The sequence below is a fragment of the Coenobita brevimanus genome, chromosome 12 (genome assembly GCF_032717465.1).
Source record: "Coenobita brevimanus isolate Jiangsu-jjx chromosome 12, ASM3271746v2, whole genome shotgun sequence".
In the NCBI taxonomy this organism is placed as follows: Eukaryota; Metazoa; Arthropoda; class Malacostraca; order Decapoda; family Coenobitidae; genus Coenobita; species Coenobita brevimanus.
Window position 1 is genome coordinate 5460001 of NC_136965.1, and position 17500 is coordinate 5477500.

The window sequence follows — 17500 nt, forward strand, 5'->3', positions numbered from 1 at the left end:
GTAGTAGTGGTGGTGGTAATGGTGGTTGTGGTGGCGGTAAGAAATGAAATCGAGAGAGAGAGAGAGAGAGAGAGAGAGAGAGAGATCAAGGTGTCAGATATTTAACACAAACAATTAACATCAATCCAATTAATGATGACGGGCAGCTTGGCGGATTGCATGACCTAATTAACGAGAAGCAGAATAAATCGCTTGTGTACAGGTCTTACGTAAACTCCCAGACCAACAAGAGAGAGAGAGAGAGAGATTGGGGTTAGAATTAGAGATATCAGTTAGCCAATATGATAAACAGATTTTGTAACCGAAAATAAATCACTAAAGATCAGGTGTTACGGATAGGTGTTACAAAATACAATCTCTAATCACACTGAACTCTCATATGATTAGTTAAAAGAGTGAGACAGCAAACATGATTATCAGATTTGTAACAGGAAAAATAAATCGCTTGGGAAAAGGTGTTACGAGAAATGGGCTGTCAGGTAATCAGTTCAAACAATCAGACTCAGCCAATTAGAGGTGAGAGGAAATTGGAGCGATAGTTGCAGGTAATTGACAACACAAAATAAATCGCTTCTGTACAGGTGTTACGAAAAATGGACTGTCAGGAAATCAGTTCAAGCAACAAGACTTAATTAACGACGAGGGGAAACTGCAACGATTAAATGAGGAAACTAAAAAAAATACATAAAATAAATCGCTTCTGTACGGGTGTTACGAGAAATGGACAGTCAGGTAATCAGTTCAAGCAATTAGACAGGTAATTAACGGTGATTAGCAGCTGGAATGATCATATAAAGTGATTAGAGTACCTGATAGCACTTCTTCGTGACTAGCATCATATTCTCTTGCTGATATATTGCTACAACTCAGCATTCAAGGTGGAGAGATGGCAATTTTAGGCCAAGTTAAAGTAATAATAGTATACGGTCCTGCATCCTTACCACAGCACTTCTTCGTGACTAGCATCATATTCTCTTGCTGATATATTGCTACAACTCAGCATTCAGGGTGGAGAGATGGCAATTTTAGGCCAAGTTAGAGTGAAAAGAGTATAGTCAATTTAGCCACATTTATCGAGGCTCTACGTCCTTATCACTGCATAAAATCGTCTGGATGCTGTGAGAGAGAGAGAGAGAGAGAGAGAGAGAGAGAGAGAGGTGAAAAAAAAAGCATATGGTATTTTTTTTTAACTGTATCGTCTGGAAACTGAGTGAGTAATTTGGCATGAATAATTTACAAAAGACGTCATGGGGTGGAAAGGATTTTGAAAAGTTATATTTGGACTTCAAATTTTGAAACTGAGGATAAAACATGTGAGGAAAAGATTGTGAAATATTGGGATGTGATGAGAGGAATGTTAATGGGAGAGGAGTGTTGGGGTAATACGTAAGACTGGAGGCTGTGTGTGTGTGTGTGTGTGTGTGTGTGTGTGTGTGTGTGTGTGTGATGTGAGATGTGAGATGCGGTGTGGTGTGTTATGTACTCTGTGTGTGGTGTGATGTGGTGTGGTGTGTTGTTATGTACTGTGTGTGGTGTGGTGTGATGTGCTATGGTGTGGTGTGACAATCTAGAGTATTCCTGGTGTATAAATTCGTGTGTGGTATGGTGGTGTGATGAGGTAGTATGTGGTGTGGTATGACATGTGTTCAGGTGTGGGATGGGGTAACATGGAGTGGTGTGGCGTGGAATACACATTTCTTCATGGATAGACGGATAGATAACAAAATAGATACAGGCTGGAAAGGAAGGATGAGCCGATAGATGGATAGACAAACAGCCATAAGGGTAGGGACGTGGATGGATGGATAGATTAACAGAATAGATGTTTATTAGATGGATGGGGATAGATGGATAGGTGGGCAGATAAATGAACGTTTGGATTCTGAAGAGGTTAGTTGATGTTAGAAAGTTAGACCAATAGATGGGCTGATTCTAACCTGCTTCGGGGCCAACTGGAACCACGTCTGAAGGAGGAGGTGAAGGCGTGTTCTGTGGAAGCCCCTCGTGGTCTTGACGGTGATGAAGATGTCCTCCAGCTGCGTCTGTGGCCTCGTCGTCGCCGTCGCCACCTGCGTTAGCGCCTGTCTTCGCCTCTCCTCCTCCTCCTCCTCCTTCTTCGCTTCGTCCGGGATTAAATTAGCCTCTACCCCGACGGATAGTTCATAGTCCCCCCCTAGGCTCCTCGGGGCTCGGTCCGGCCAGCCCTGGGACAGTCTGAGGGACCGAAGGGCCTTGGCGGAGCGGCCCTCACTCCTCGCACTGGGGGCAAAATTCTGAAACACCACAACACAGAGCGTAATAGCGCCACACAGAGCCACCGCGTGTTGTACCGCACTGCGCACCTTCAACCGCATTGTGCCCAGCTCCTGTGGCCTCATTACATCGGCTAGGAGGGCGGCACAGCAGCTTGGAGGCGGCTGGGAGGTGCTGGGAGGAGGCACATGACAGGGGACCGTCGGCGCGTGATCTTCCCCTCACAGCGAGTGGAGGGTAACTGAGCATCACCACTTTTTTCTCGCGCTCCCCAGATTCAGCTCACGTGGGTTGCCGAGCATTGTTTTTTACGGCCGATTTTAGCAAGTGGTTTAGACTCCATTAGGCGTATATTGTTGTTTATTAAGCGACATGCGGTCCGATGCACAGATAAACACATTCCCTCAACGCAGCGGCTGATTTATGAAGGTGTTCGAGATGCCTGGTGGAGATGTGACCAACACTTTCACTACACCGTTATGGGGTGGATGTGTGAGGAAGGGAAGATGGATGGATGGATGGATGGAGGAAGAGATGATGGAGGAGAGATGAATGGAGAGATGGAGAGGGAAGGAGAGACGCAGAGGGGATGAGAGGAGAGAAGGAGAGAGATGAGGGGAATGGACTGAGATGCTGTGAGGAAGGGAAGATGGATGGATGGATGGATGGAGGAAGAGATGCTGGAGGAGAGATGAATGGAGAGATGGAGAAGGGAGGAGAGAAGTAGATATAGGATGAGAAGAGAGAAGAGGAGAGGGGAACAGGGAGAGATGGATGGAGATGCTGGAAGGAAAATGAACAAAGGAGAGATTTACAGGGATGGAGAGAAGCAGAGAGGAGATGAGATGAAAAGAGAGAGGGATGGTTAGTGATGCTGGAAGGGACATGAACAGTGGAGAGATGAGAGAAGTGAGAGGGATGGAGAGAAATGAATGGAGACGGTATGGAGCGATGGATATGAAGAGAGAGGAGAGGAGGAGAGAGGGTGAGAGAGGAGATGAATGAATGGATGACTTAAGAGATGGATGCTGGAGGGGAGATGAATGGAGGAAAGATGGAGAAGGAAGGAAGGAGGAAAGGGGAAAGAACGAGAGAGAGAGAGAGAGAGAGAGAGAGTAAATATACCTAGGTAAACTTTGCCCTAGAAATGTAGTTTCCCCAAAATATATATAGTTTACCAAAAATAAGTTACCCCAGGACGTGTGAAGTATTCCTTCGTAGATACTAAGTTTACGCAAGTGTATGTACGGTTTACCTTAGTATATGTAAGCTCGATCTAAGCCATATAATAAAGTTTACCAGTATATAGGAAAATACCTCATTGTATGTGTATGGTGGTGGTGTTAATGATGATGATGCTGGTGGTGGTGTTGGTGGATGGTTATGTTGGTGATGGTGATGGTGTATGGTGGTGTTGGAAAGGGTGTGAGTGTATGGTGGTGTTGGAGACGGTGTTGGTGTATCGTGTTGTTGATAAGGGTGGGTGTAGTGCTGATTCTGTGCTGCTGAGAGTCTGGTAGTCAGCCCCTGTCAGCTGAAGAGACGCTGAGTTAGCAGTGTGTAGCCCATATCAATGCACACCAACACACACACACTCTCCTTCCTCTCAGCTTAGCCTTCTCACTTTTTCCTCCTTCCCATCCTTCTTTTCCCTCCTTCCTTCCTTCTGTCCTTTCCTCCGGTTTTCCTTCTTTCCTTCTCTCTACGCTGTCTCTCTCCTTCCTCTGTGTTATCCTTGGTTTCACTCTTTCTTCCTTCTCTCTCTCTCTCTCTCTCTCTCTCTCTCTCTCTCACACACACACACACACACACACACACACACACACACACACACACACACACACACACACACACAAATATGTTAAAATTTCAGTATCTTTTTGGTGCTTTCTTTATGCTGCCTCCACACGATTTTATTCAGTTTATATCTCTTTTCTCTTTATTTTCTTTCTTTTGCTTCGTCTGTCCTTCCCTCTCCTCCCTTCCCCTTCCCTCCCCTTTCTTCTCTTGCCTTCCCCTCCCTTCCCTCCTCCTCCTTCTCGTTCCTTCCCATCCTTTCTCCTCCCTTCCCTTCCCTTCCCTTTCTCTCCCAGCCTTTCCTTCTCACCCCATCCCATCCCATCCCATCCCTTCTCTTCTTTTCCTTCCCTTCTCCATCCCATCCCATCCCATCCCTTCTCTTCTTTTCCCTCCCTTCTCCATCCCATCCCATCCCATCCCTTCCCATCCCATTCCATCCCATCTCATCCCATCCCATCTCATCCCATCCCATCCTTTCTCTTTCTTCCTCATCCTTTCCCTCCCCTCCCCATCCCATCCCATCCCATCCCATCCCATCCCATCCCTTCCCTTCTTATTCTTTCTCTTCCATTCCCTCCCCTCCCCATCCCATCCCATCCCTTCCCTTCCCTTCTTATTCTTTCTCTTCCCTTCCCTCCCCTCCCCATCCCATCCCTTCCCTTCCCTTCCCTTCCCATCCCATCCCATCCCATCCCATCCCAAATCCATACCCAAAATTTTCACCCATAAGGAAATACAAATAAAACACCTTCTCATTAACAGTTTGATTTTTAATAAGTTTCCAAAAAAAAAACAAAAAAAAAAACATACTGTGGAAGTCCTACCGTTTTTACAATATACTTTTTTCTCTAAATTTTTGTCTCTTAAGTCTAATGGAAGGAGTATATTATTTGTTTATTACGGGGTGGCATAGGTGAGGTGGGGGGTGGTGGTGGTAGTTGCGGTGGTTGTGGTGGGTCCGATGAATGGGGAGAGTGTGGTGGTGGTTGTGGTGGGACTGATGAAGATGAGGAGGGTGGTGGTAGTTTTTGTAGTTGTGGTGGTTGTGGTAGTTGTGGTGGGTCTGATGAATGGGGAGAGTGTGGTGGTAGTTGTGGTAGTTGTGGTGGTTGTGGTGGTATGGTGTGGTGGCTTTGATGAATTGGGAGAGTGAGGTGGTGGTTGTGGTGGTATGGTGTGGTGGCTTACATGATCGGGAGAGTGTGCTGGTAATTGTGGTGGTGGTGGTTGTGGTGGTATGGTGTGGTGGCTTTAATGAAGGTGAGGAGGGTGGTGGTAATTGTGGTAGTTGTGGTGGTTGTGGTGGTATGGTGTGTTGGCTTTGATGAATGGAGAGAGTGTGATGGTAGTTGTGGTGGTTGTGGTGGTATGGTGTGGTGGCTTTGATGAAGGTGAGGAGGGTGGTGGTAGTTGTGGTGGCTTTGATGAATGGAGAGAGTGTGATGGTAGTTGTGGTGGTTGTGGTGGTATGGTGTGGTGGCTTTGATGAATGGGGAGAGTGAGGTGGTGGTTGTGGTGGCTGTGGTGGCTTAGATGAATTGGGAGAGGGTGATGGTAGTTATGGTAGTTGTGGTGGTTGTGGTGGTATGGTGTTGTGGTTTTGATGAATGGGGAGTGTGATCGTAGTTGTGGTGGTATGGTGTGGTGGCATTGATGAATGGGGAGAGTGTGGTGGTAGTTGTGGTGGTTGTGGTGGGTATGGTGGTAGTTGTGGTGGTTGTGATGGGCTTGTTGAATGGGGAGAAGGTGGTGGTAGTTGTGGCAGAGTAGTTGTGGTGGCTTCGGTAGTTGTGATGATTGTGGTGGCTTAGATGAATAGGGAGAGTGTGGTGGTAGTTGTGGTAGGTACTGTGGTAGTTGTGGTAAGTGTGGAAGTAGTTGTGGTGGTTGTGGTGGGTCTGATGAATTGGAAGAGGGTGGTGTAGTTGTGGTGGTTGTGGTGGGTCTGATGAACTGGGAGAGGGTGGTGTAGTTGTGGTGGTTGTGGTGGTAGTGATGACTTGGACAAATGGGTTAGAAGGGTAGTGGTAGTTGTGGTAGTTGTGGTGGGTATGGTGACAGTGGTGGTTGTGATAGGTGTGATGATTGTGGTAGGTATGGTGATTGTGGTAGGTGTGGTGATTGTGGTAGGTGTGGTGATTGTGGTAGGTGTGGTGATAGTTATGGTGATTGTGGTAGGTGTGGTGATTGTGGTAGGTGTGGTGATAGTTATGGTGATTGTGGTAGGTGTGGTGATTGTGGTAGGTGTGGTGATAGTTATGGTGATTGTGGTAGGTGTGGTGATAGTTATGGTGATTGTGGTAGGTGTGGTGATTGTGGTAGGTGTGGTGATAGTTATGGTGATTGTGGTAGGTGTGGTGATAGTTATGGTGATTGTGGTAGGTGTGGTAGAGTTGTGGTGATTGTGGTAGTTATGGTGGTAGTTGTGGCAGAGTATATGAATGGGGGAGAGAGGAGTGGTGGTGTGGTGGTGGTGGTAGTTGTGGTGGTTTGTTGTGGTATATGAATGGAGAGAGGTGTGGTGGTAGTTGTGGTTTTTGTGGTGACAGAGGAAGTGGTAGTTGTGGTAGCTGAGGTGGTATTTGTGGCAGGGGAGATAGGTGGGAATGGTTGTGGTGTTAGTAGTAGTGATAGTTGTGATGTTAATTGTGGTAGTTGTGATGGCATTTGTGTTAGACTGTGGTGGTAGTTGTGGTGGTGGTTGTGGTAGTAGTGGCAGGAGGTGAATTTCATCGATTTAGTAATGTAAGTGTGGTGGACTGTGGTAGTTGTGGTAGTAGATGGTGGTAGTAGCTGTGGTAGGTAATACTGTATTGTGGTAGTTGTAGTGGATGGTGATAAGAAGATAACTGTGGTAGCGATTGTGGTAGCAGAACCCAACCACAACTACCACAACTACCAGTATCATGGATTTTGGTAGTATGTGTGGTGGTAAAGAGTGGAATAGTGGTGGGAGAGAAGTTGTGGTAGCGATTGTGGTAGCAGAACACAACCACAACTACCACAACTACCAGTATCATGGATTTTGGTAGTATGTGTGGTGGTAGGGAGTGGAATGGTAGTAGGAGAGGTGTGGTAGCAGTATCCAACCACAACCACCACAACTACCACAATCGTAAAATTTTGGTAGGTCACATACCAATAATCCATACCAATCCAATATCTATGAAAAACATCCTTCCTTGTAGCGCAATGCAATGACCACGCGCACGCACACACGCACGCGGGTCTCACTCAAACACGCACTGAAGCCCACGCAATTCCTTTCACACACCCATCATTATACACCCAGTTTCTTTACTTTGCGGGGGGGGGGGTAAGATGCACGCAGCCTCACTCAAACATAGCCTCTCACGCAAACATGCTCTAAAACGCACGCAATTTCGCCCACACACGCAACCATAACAGTGCACTCCGTTTCATTCATTTGAGGGGTAAGATGCACGCAGTCTCACTCAAACATACCCTCTTACGCGAACAAGCTCTAAAACGCACACAATTCCTTCCACACACGCAACTATAGCTACGCACTCAATGTCGTTCATATCATCCCCAAAACACACTCAACCTAGCTCACGTGGTGGCTAACACACTCAGTCTCACGCATTTCAAGTCTCCAACGCACCCAATCTCACTCAAATGGGGGCAAAAACTCTCTCACTCAACATCTAGACCACACTCACACCCTCTATCACTCACTAAAACACACTCACTTCCATGCACGCAACCCCTAAACGCACTCGCACTTACTTATCCACTAAACACACACTCATAGTCTCACGCAGTCTCTCGCGGGCTCACATTGTCTCTCTTACAGTCAGTGTCTCACTTAAACGCACTTTGCTTTACAGTCTCTCCCTCACACACACACACACACACACACACACACACACACACACACACACACACACACACACACACACACACACACACACACACACACACACACTACAGAAGGCATAAGCAATCTGTCTGTCTGTCTGTCTGTCTGTCTGTCTCTCTCTCTCTCTCTCTCTCTCTCTCTCTCTCTCAAGGTACCTGCAATTACCTGGCTTACACACTTAGGTCACTTATAAATTCTTCCACAGAGTCACAGTTCACTTAAGAGTTTCAGAGGGATTTATTCACTCCACTTTAAATTATCTCAAAAGGGACTTATTTCACTTATTGCGACGATCACTAAACGGCTTCTTAAAAGTAGTAAAGTGTTTTTATTTCCTTATATAAGTATGGTCAAGGAGAGAGAGAGGGGAATGGTCTATTGCTCTATTTAACTTGCAAGCACTGTGAGAGATATGTATTGCAACGTAAACCCTCTTGGTCATCAATATTGCAGTGTCCACAAGAGGGGTACTTAATCATTTTTGGCAGGTTTTGGCAGACGGCAGAGTTGACAGGAGGGAAGACGCCGTGAAGCTGTCAACTGTCAAGCACGGGAGGCCTCGGGCTAGGGGTCAAGGCGGGGTCAGGCGTTTCCCTTTCCATTCAGCACAGTTTTTCCTTCCGGGTGTAGCTTTCCTTGTCCTTCTGCACACATTTTCCTTCCAGCTGAGACTCCTTCTGTCTTCTGGAAACACGTCATTTTTGGGCGAAGCTTTTCTTGATTTGCAACATAAATTTTCGATCTAGGCGCATCATTTCCTGTTTCCAGCCCTTTTTTTCTTTCTAGGTAGAGCTTTGTTGTCCAACATAAAGTTTCGTTTTGGGTGAAGCTTTTCCCGTCATCCAACACAGCTTTTCTTTCCTGAAGAACCCATTTGTATCCTCCAGCACATTTTTTCCAGGTGAAGATTTTATTGTTTTTTGACATAAATTTTCTCTCCAGTATTCAGCTGACACCTCTAGCAATATCCTACATCATCATCATCATCATCATCATCATCATCATCATCTCTATAGTTTGTCCACCTTAACTTGGCAAAGATTTTCACTTTTGCAGCTAATTTCCCATAGCTCAGTGGCAGAATAAAATAATACTGTAGCCCTATATCTTTGCATAGCACTGTTTCATGATTAGCACCATAATCTAGTGTTAATATCTTAGTATATCTTAGCATTCGAGTTAAGGTTGGCGGAGTACAGTAGCCTTCAACATCATATTCTAGGCTCTGGTATTCATTTGACACCACGAACACCATATCTCATCATAACCTTGTCTTTTTATTAGTCACAATCTCTCTGGCATTTATTTAACACCATCCCTTCCCATCCCATCCCATCCCTTCTCTTTCTTTCTCTTCCTTTCCCTCCCCATCCCATCCCATTCCATCCCACACAACGCCTATACCAGAATCAGCTTATCATGGCAGCTAAGCCCCGCCCCCTGAGCGTGACTAAATGAACGTAATTGGTTGGCATTGAGTAGAGAGCGTCCAAGAGGTTGCATGTCGCGCCAACCATCATTCAGTACTTTATTGCACATTTTATTTTCTGTTCACCATTTTTGTTATTAAGCTGTTAACCTTCTCATGGTTGGAACAGTTCTAGCATTCCATTTCAGTAACTACCAGACAATTTTACTCTGCTAATAGTCTTAGGAATCTGCGTAAAATAAGCTAGTTTAACATCTTTCAGAAATCATTACAGATGATAACTGTGTGGATGATTTGGGAGAACATGTACAATAGAGTGGAAAGGAAAGCAATTAAACATAAAGGTGTATGGACAAAAGACATCAGTAAGCTTAAACCAGAGACGCCTGGGAGCAGGAAGGCGGGGCTTAGATACCAAGATAAATTGATTACAGCACAGATCTTGTATTATGATGTATATAGTGATGTTATACTTCAGAATATCATATTAAACTCCCTAGAATCTGACCAGAGAACCTGCAGTGTATTGTTTCTAGTTTTTATCACTAAACTTGCGCCTTCAAAGCTCCTCATCCACATTTACTTTTTTCTGAGTCCCCACCCGCAGATGGGTAGGGTAAAACTGAACACATTTCTTTAACATACCCCTCTTTTTCTACCATGCCTTTCTGGGGCTTTTTTCTAATACAGCTTATCCTTCTCAATCGCTGCATACTGACACCTTTTCATTTTACGAACTCCCTTCATTTCAGCTTTACTATCTTGTATGTTTAATAATTCCAGTAACAGAAGGTATGCATAGTTTTATATTCATGACTGTTAACACTGTGGTACAAATTATTTATGACAATACAGGGTCTGGGTTTGAATCACAGCGGGTAAAATCAGCAGCTAAAGTTCCGTCACCTCTGCTGTTCGTCTCCCCAAGAAATGTGAAAATAAGCATCACGAATCGAAAGCAGCCGATCATGATAATGTTGTGATTACTTGGCGGATATCATCATCCTTTTGAGGCTTATTTCCTGCAGCTCAGTATCAGAATAAGACAATACTGTAGCTCTATATCCTTTCCGTAGAACTTTTTTATGACTAGCATCATTTTCCAGCGTTAATCTCTGTCATAGCTCATTCAAGATGGAGAGATGGCAATTTTAGGCCAAGTTAAAGTGGACAGAGGAAAGGTGTCACTCTGGATACACATTTGTCCAACACCTGTCTCTATGCAAGTGCTGGGTCACATGCTTCTACCCAGTAACTTTTTTCAGCACACACACACACACACACACACACACACACACACACACACACACACACACACACACACACACACACACACACACACACACACACACACACACACACACACACACACACACACACACACACACACACACACACACACACACACACACACACACACACACACACACACACACACACACACACACACACACACACACACACACACACACACACACACACACACACACACACACACACACACACACACACACACACACACACACACACACACACACACACACACACACACACACACACACACACACACACACACACACACACACACACACACACACACACACACACACACACACACACACACACACACACACACACACACACACACACACACACACACACACACACACACACACACACACACACACACACACACACACACACACACACACACACACACACACACACACACACACACACACACACACACACACACACACACACACACACACACACACACACACACACACACACACACACACACACACACACACACACACACACACACACACACACACACACACACACACACACACACACACACACTTGTCTTCTACTCCCCATGAATGTATCTTGTGTGTACCCTGTGTCTCTCTCATTATACACCTGTCCATCACTATCACAGTTAAAAATTTGCCAACAATCCTCTGCTAGAATTGTTTTGCTCTTCATGTTCCCCATCCCTCCTTAAAGGTCACGGAGCACCCTTCCTGCTTGTGCCCCTTTGTTGTGTGCATCATATTGCTGTCACATAACCTTATTCCATTTAACACCTCCCATCGCCACGCCCAGTAGAGATGTGTTGGCGAACTTTTGATGGTGATAGTACCTGCCCACCTTACACCTGTCCTGCCAGCGTGTTGACTCCTGCTACTGAGGGAGGGAGTTCCACACACCCTCAGTTGGCCACACCTCAACCCTCCGGCCTCCCACTTCAGGATGAGCAAAATTTTCTTCTACTGCGTTGAGGCTGACAGACCTGTGCTGGCCTCACTCACACCCACGCCTAACAAGTCACCTCCTTCATTTTGGCTCCAGATGCCTGCCCACTTCGACAGGATTTATATCGGAGGAGTTTGTTCACACTCCATCAATGACAATATCAAATGGGTTCCGTCAGATGTGTAAAGCAAGCCTGAGGGGATATGGTGGCCTTTAGAACCAAGATGGCGCAGGTGATCAGACAAACATTAGTGTCTCCAGGTGACTCTGTTGCCCTGCAGCGAGGTGGTGACGTCACAACCTCTGGTAATGACGTCACTGGAGTCGCTGGTACTCTTTGCCTTCGAACCTCTTCTTCAGCGCCTTGATTTTGCTCTCTGTCTTGCCCTTCCCTTCACCCTTGCCCTTCCCTTCACCCTTGCCCTTCCCTTCACCCTTGCCCTTCCCTTCACCCTTACCCTTGCCCTCACCCTTACTCTTGCTGTCACCCTTGCCCTGTTTGCCTCGCTTGTCAGAGTTGTTGCTGTTGTTGCTGTTCTCCTGCCGTTTGTCGCCTCCCTCCTTTCTCCTGACCCCTTTGCTCTCTGGCTCCCTCTTCTTGTTGTTGCTGGTCTTCACTGACTTGGCTGGCACGGCAGCCTTACTTGCACCGCCGCTCCTGACGGACACTGCACTCTTACCCGAAGCGACACTTTTGACGGAGGCAGCGCTCTTGGTGGAGGCGGCACTCTTGACGGACATGGCACTCTTGGCCGAGGTAGTGCTCTTTGTGGAGGCAGTGCTCTTGCAGGAGGTGGCACTGAGGGTGGACGCAGAACTCTTGATGGAGGTGGTGCTGGCCAGACTGCGCAGAGAAGATGCAGACGCTGATGATTCCCGGCGACTTCTTCGTCCATTGGCACTGCCGCTGCGACTGCCTGGTGCTGCTGACGGTGACACTGACGGCGACCTGGAATTTTGCCCCGCCTGCAGCCCACTGACCGACGCCCCACTGCCACACGCCACCACGGCCCCGGTTGTTGCTGTGGAGGTGGGCGAACGTGGCGGGGTGGGCGCAAGGGGTGAACGGAATGGGGCAGGACTGGGCGGTGGGCGGGGACTACACACGCGGGGATGGTGGTGCTCAATTTGGCTCACCAGCTTCTGAGCACACCTGTGGGCGGGCACAAGACAGTTACCAACACATTTATCAACCCTGCTCCAGTGTCGTGTCGTGTGGTGCGTTCGTGTGGTGTGGTGTGGTGTGTGTTGTGGTGGTGGTGGTGTTGTATGTGTAGGTTTGAATGGCAGTGATTGTAACTCACTAGGTGTCTTTTGTAATGTCTGTGTTAACTGTTAAAATATGACTGACTGATTGACTACTGAACTGACTGAGTGACTGAGGGATAAACTGACTGAGGGACTGGTGACTGGCATATCTGTACTTGACTGAAAAGTTCAAAATGTTACGTTGACTTGAAGGGCAAAACGTCTCAGTAAATTACAAAAAACAGATCTTTAAAAAAATCAACTAATATCTGTCTGACTTTACAATCTTCACTCACAGGGGCAAAAATACTGTTCAAAAAGTAAGCTGTTCTTGTGTGCTGTCTTTGGGAAGCAATAGGGAAAAAATATAGAGAGTAAAAGGCATCATCAACAGCTATACAACAAACAGAAGTCCAGTAATCCATATATATATATAGTGGATAAAAAATTGGTGCATCTTTGGTGGCTACGAGTGGGTGGGGCAGGTGTGGTGTGGGGGAGGGGAAGTGTGAGGCAGAGAGAGAGAGTGTGTGGATCATGCTAGTAGTGTCTCTGTCATGCTCATGCTACATACAGAGACCGTATATATATATAGACACTGGAGGGGAGGGCAGAGAGTTTTTGGTGGTTGGGGGGGGTATAGAGTCTCTGATAGGAAGTATATGCAGCCTTACACATATAGAAATTCCGATTGTGTTCTTAAATCTTATGCCGTGGAAGGGAAGGAAAGCCCAGTTTCTTTTTAAGCACCTGAAGAAGACAGAATGCGCCTGGTTTCCCTGATTCATACCTTCGTACAGTGTGTCATACGGGAGGCAGGCTAGTGAATCTAACAACCATAGGCATCCCACAAATGACCGTCAAAATAGCCAGGGAGAGAAAATGCTGAATGCCTCAAAAAGTCTTCTGTAATAAAAATAATTCACTTTGCTTTTGAAGTAATGTGGCTTATTTAATGTTAAAATATGACTCACTGAATTTATTAAAGACTAAATTTATTCTCAGTATATTTCAATAGGTTTTCCTCATGTGAAACTCTTATGATATTAACCTTTATAGGATCTAATCTTTTATTTGCTCTTAAAGGTTCCAACCACATAAAAATTTACCACAGACTGATACCCATATATGTGAAGAGTCAACGAGGTCTTTGCTTGTGCACTATTCAAGATTTTGTCTATATATTTTCAGTCACAGGTTTCATCTATAAAAAATATACAAGACTTCACCCATGTACAGTTGTCATTTATGTTACTCTGTTATATTTATCGTTGCTTTGAGTATTTCGTTTTGAGCCGAATATAGTCGTTTGATATTAAGCAGAAAAAAAAAAATACCCAAGTGCTGCAATTACGAAGGTTTATATTCAAAAGATAATAAAATAAAGTCACTATAATTTACTCGTTTTTAAGATATCTTGTTTGATGGCCTTCTTTCCAAGTGTAGTCAGTCTGCAAGGCTACACAAACTTCCTATACCGCTTTATATATCCTTTATAGTAGAGTTTTATCTCACATCAAGAATGGCTGTAAGTGTGTGTGTGTGTGTGTGTGTGGGTGGGTGGGTGTGTGGGTGTGTGTGTGTGTGTGTGTGTGTGTGTGTGGGTGTGGGTGTGGGTGTGTGTAGAGTAAGGGTGTGTAGGACTGGTATAGGACACGGGGGGGGGGGTTATAGAGAGAAATGGGGCATTATCAGATGACTTCTCCCTTACATCACCCTCTCCCTTACCCTTCCTCCCTCACTGGCTCCTCTTTTTCAGCAAATTCACTTCCAACCCAACAAAGCCTTCCAAATGAGTGCAAGTGATCAGTGTCTCTCAATCATATATAGAGAGGGCATATACGCGTTTTTACGTAGGGAAATATATTGTGTTCAAATGGTATATCTTTAGGGGATGTTAAGGAGGGAAGTGCTATATTAACTTCATCTGAGAACAGCCCCAACTTTACACATTTGTGAAGATAAATATATATATAAATTGTGCATCGAATGTGAGAAGTAGGCGAGAGTGAGTGGAACATTCAGAAACATTAATGATCAGCCTCTCAGTGTGCAAGCAGGAACTGGCAGCGAAAGTGGTGGTAGTAGTTGTAGTAGTGGTTGCAGTGGTAGTAAGAGCTGCAGTAGTAGTAGTAGTAGTAAGTAGTAGTAGTAGTAGTAGTAGTAGTAGTAGCAGTAGTAGTAGTAGTCGTCGTTGCATTAATAAGGGTTTCAGTAGAAAGCCTGTAGTATGTAGGAATGGTTGTACTGTTTTACAGGTTGATAAAACAGTGTACTAGTGGCCTTTAACTTGGCCGTGCCAGCCAGACAGTGGCCGTGGCCACAGCTGCTGAGGCGAGACACCGTCTCCACCAGCATCAGCGTCGAATCGGTTCGCTTTACTGCTTCAGCAGCAGCTGCACCTGCACACCCTGACCACGACTGGCAGCTGCTTCGTGTGACCAGCTGTGCTGATGGTGACGCAACACACCAGCTAGTGCAGCAGTGGTGTGTGTGTGTGGCAGTGGGGCATTGTTTACAGGAACTCCTGTTTGTCTCTTTCACCACCCAAGTACATTTGTACCCCACACACAATCTATGGATGCTGACTGCAGCCTGACTGAAGGTCAGCTTGTGAGGGTGGAGTTGCTTGTTCCCGGTCGCTGAGTTTAGGCAGCAGGTGTCAGGGAGCCAGGCCATGTGTACCGAGCCATGTTGCTGACAGTGTCAGGTGTTGAGCTGCAGGCTTCAGTGCTTGTTCGGCTTCCTTAACATTGTGACTGATGTTGATGACAACGGTCACCGATAATTTGGATTTGCATGGTTCCTGACCAACCTGAGATGCCAGGTCATGTTCGGTTATAATTATAACCAAAATAGCCACTGTGTTCATTCCACTGTACTACGAGTCCATCAACTGCAACAGAGGTCATAGTAGAAATAATAGTGGTAGTTTTGGTAGCAGCTGTTGTGATGCTCTTAGTAGGAACAGTGGTCATAGTTGTAGTGACAGTAGTAGTAGTAGTAGTAGTAGTAGTTGTAGTAGTAGTTGTAGTAGTAGTAGTAACAGTAGTAGTAGTAGTAGTAGTAATAGTAGCAGTACCGATAATGGTAGTTGTGGTAGCAGTAGTGGTGGTGGAGTTAGAGACAGATGAACAATATAGCTCTCTGGGTGGGGGGACAGTGAAATTGACTCTTTCGCCTCCTTTAGACACATTAAGCTATCCAACTCAGGCCACTAGACGACTGTAACATTTAACTGAGGGATAATCTAGCACTCTAAGGGTTGGACATCATTTCTTGTACCTCCTGGGGTGCTGGAAATACCCTTAGTTAAATAAAACAGTCTGGCATATGAGGTGTATTCGAAGTGATTTTGGAGATTTCATAACACATCTTCCTTAGCAGTTTATTCTTCACATTAAACCTCAGCATCCTCTTGTATGCCATTGGTGCAAATTATGTATTAAAATGATATAAACAGCATACAAGAGTGTTATAAAAAGCAAAATAAACTGCCAAAGAAGAGGTTATAGGAAGTCTTCCTGCCGCCTACACTCCGCCCTTGGTCTGGGAAAAATACTTAACTGCGTCTTCGGCGGCGAAAAAGTTTTATAAAGTAGAAAATAGAGAGAATACAGGAGCTTCGAGTAAAAAAATTGGTAACACTGAACACTGAGGAAGAGAATTCAATCCCACAACTTGAACCCATATCACTTAACTCTCATTGTCTCTTATTTTATCCTCTCTCTCCCATTCTCTCAATATGCGTGTTTTTTCTCTTTCGCGGTTGGATTCTGTGGAAAGCTCTCTCTCTCTCTCCCCCTCTCTCTCTCTCTCTCCCTCTCTCTCCCTCGCTCTACAAAGCCCTGTGTGTGAATGGGGGGGATCACGAGAGAGCGACTTTTTTAGCAGTTCACGAAAAAATGGAGTTATTTATTTTTTCTTGTGAGCACAGAAACTAATGAATTCAACTCCTTCATTATGGTGATGTCTTTATTTGTCCTTGCTTTTTCCAGACGATTTTATTCAGCTTAAGGAAAGTGTCTTTTTGTGAGAGGATATACCCCTCCTGTTGGAAGTCTGCTAAGCTGAATAAAATCATCTGGAAAGACCAAGATTAAAATAGTTATACGTCATCATAGTGAAAGGATTAATCTATTTTTTTGGCAAGATTTTGGAAACGCTTCTGTGATGAGGATTTGTCATATAGATACCTAGAATAGAATTGTAAATACTGATGTAGCCAAAGATTATGTTATTAATGCTCTGAAAGGGTTGTCAGTAAATCTAATAGTGCAATAGATAAATCATTGGTCTTTATGATGGTAAGTCTAAGAATTACTTGTTTTTAATGGTTATCAAATGTCTGATCAAGAAAAAGAAAATGATGTTTAGGCTGGTGACTAATAATTTTAAGTTACAATATGGCTCACTTAAAGAAAAAAAATGTGTTTAGCCTCGTGGTACCTTATTCTGGTGGATGATGACTTCTCTCGCTCCATCTCCTTCTCTGTGATGTATTCCGTGTATTCCTTGATGGTTGGCAGGCGTCCAAGGGCTTCCTGTGTTGAGGGAAGGTGAAGGAAGGTGGAGAGGCAGGAACAGAGATAGACACATGAAGAGAGATACTGTACTTAGGTAGC

General features: G+C 45.2%; 2 protein-coding genes across 2 annotated transcripts in view; both read right to left on the reverse strand.

The window, feature by feature from the left end:
• fng (Fringe glycosyltransferase) overlaps nt 1-2466 on the reverse strand; it is a 36798-nt gene extending 34332 nt beyond the window's left edge. The window contains exon 1 of the mRNA XM_080283156.1: nt 1938-2466. Within this exon, the coding sequence (XP_080139282.1) occupies nt 1938-2378 (441 nt within the window). The 5' untranslated portion in view covers nt 2379-2466. The remainder of the gene's footprint in view (nt 1-1937) is intronic.
• A 9476-nt stretch (nt 2467-11942) lies between these two features.
• LOC145413449 (uncharacterized) overlaps nt 11943-17500 on the reverse strand; it is an 88981-nt gene continuing 83423 nt past the window's right edge. The window contains exons 7-9 of the mRNA XM_080283144.1: nt 17325-17419; nt 12116-12780; nt 11943-12019 (exon numbers count right to left, since the gene is read on the reverse strand). Coding sequence (XP_080139270.1) covers nt 11943-12019; nt 12116-12780; nt 17325-17419 — 837 coding nt within the window. The remainder of the gene's footprint in view (nt 12020-12115; nt 12781-17324; nt 17420-17500) is intronic.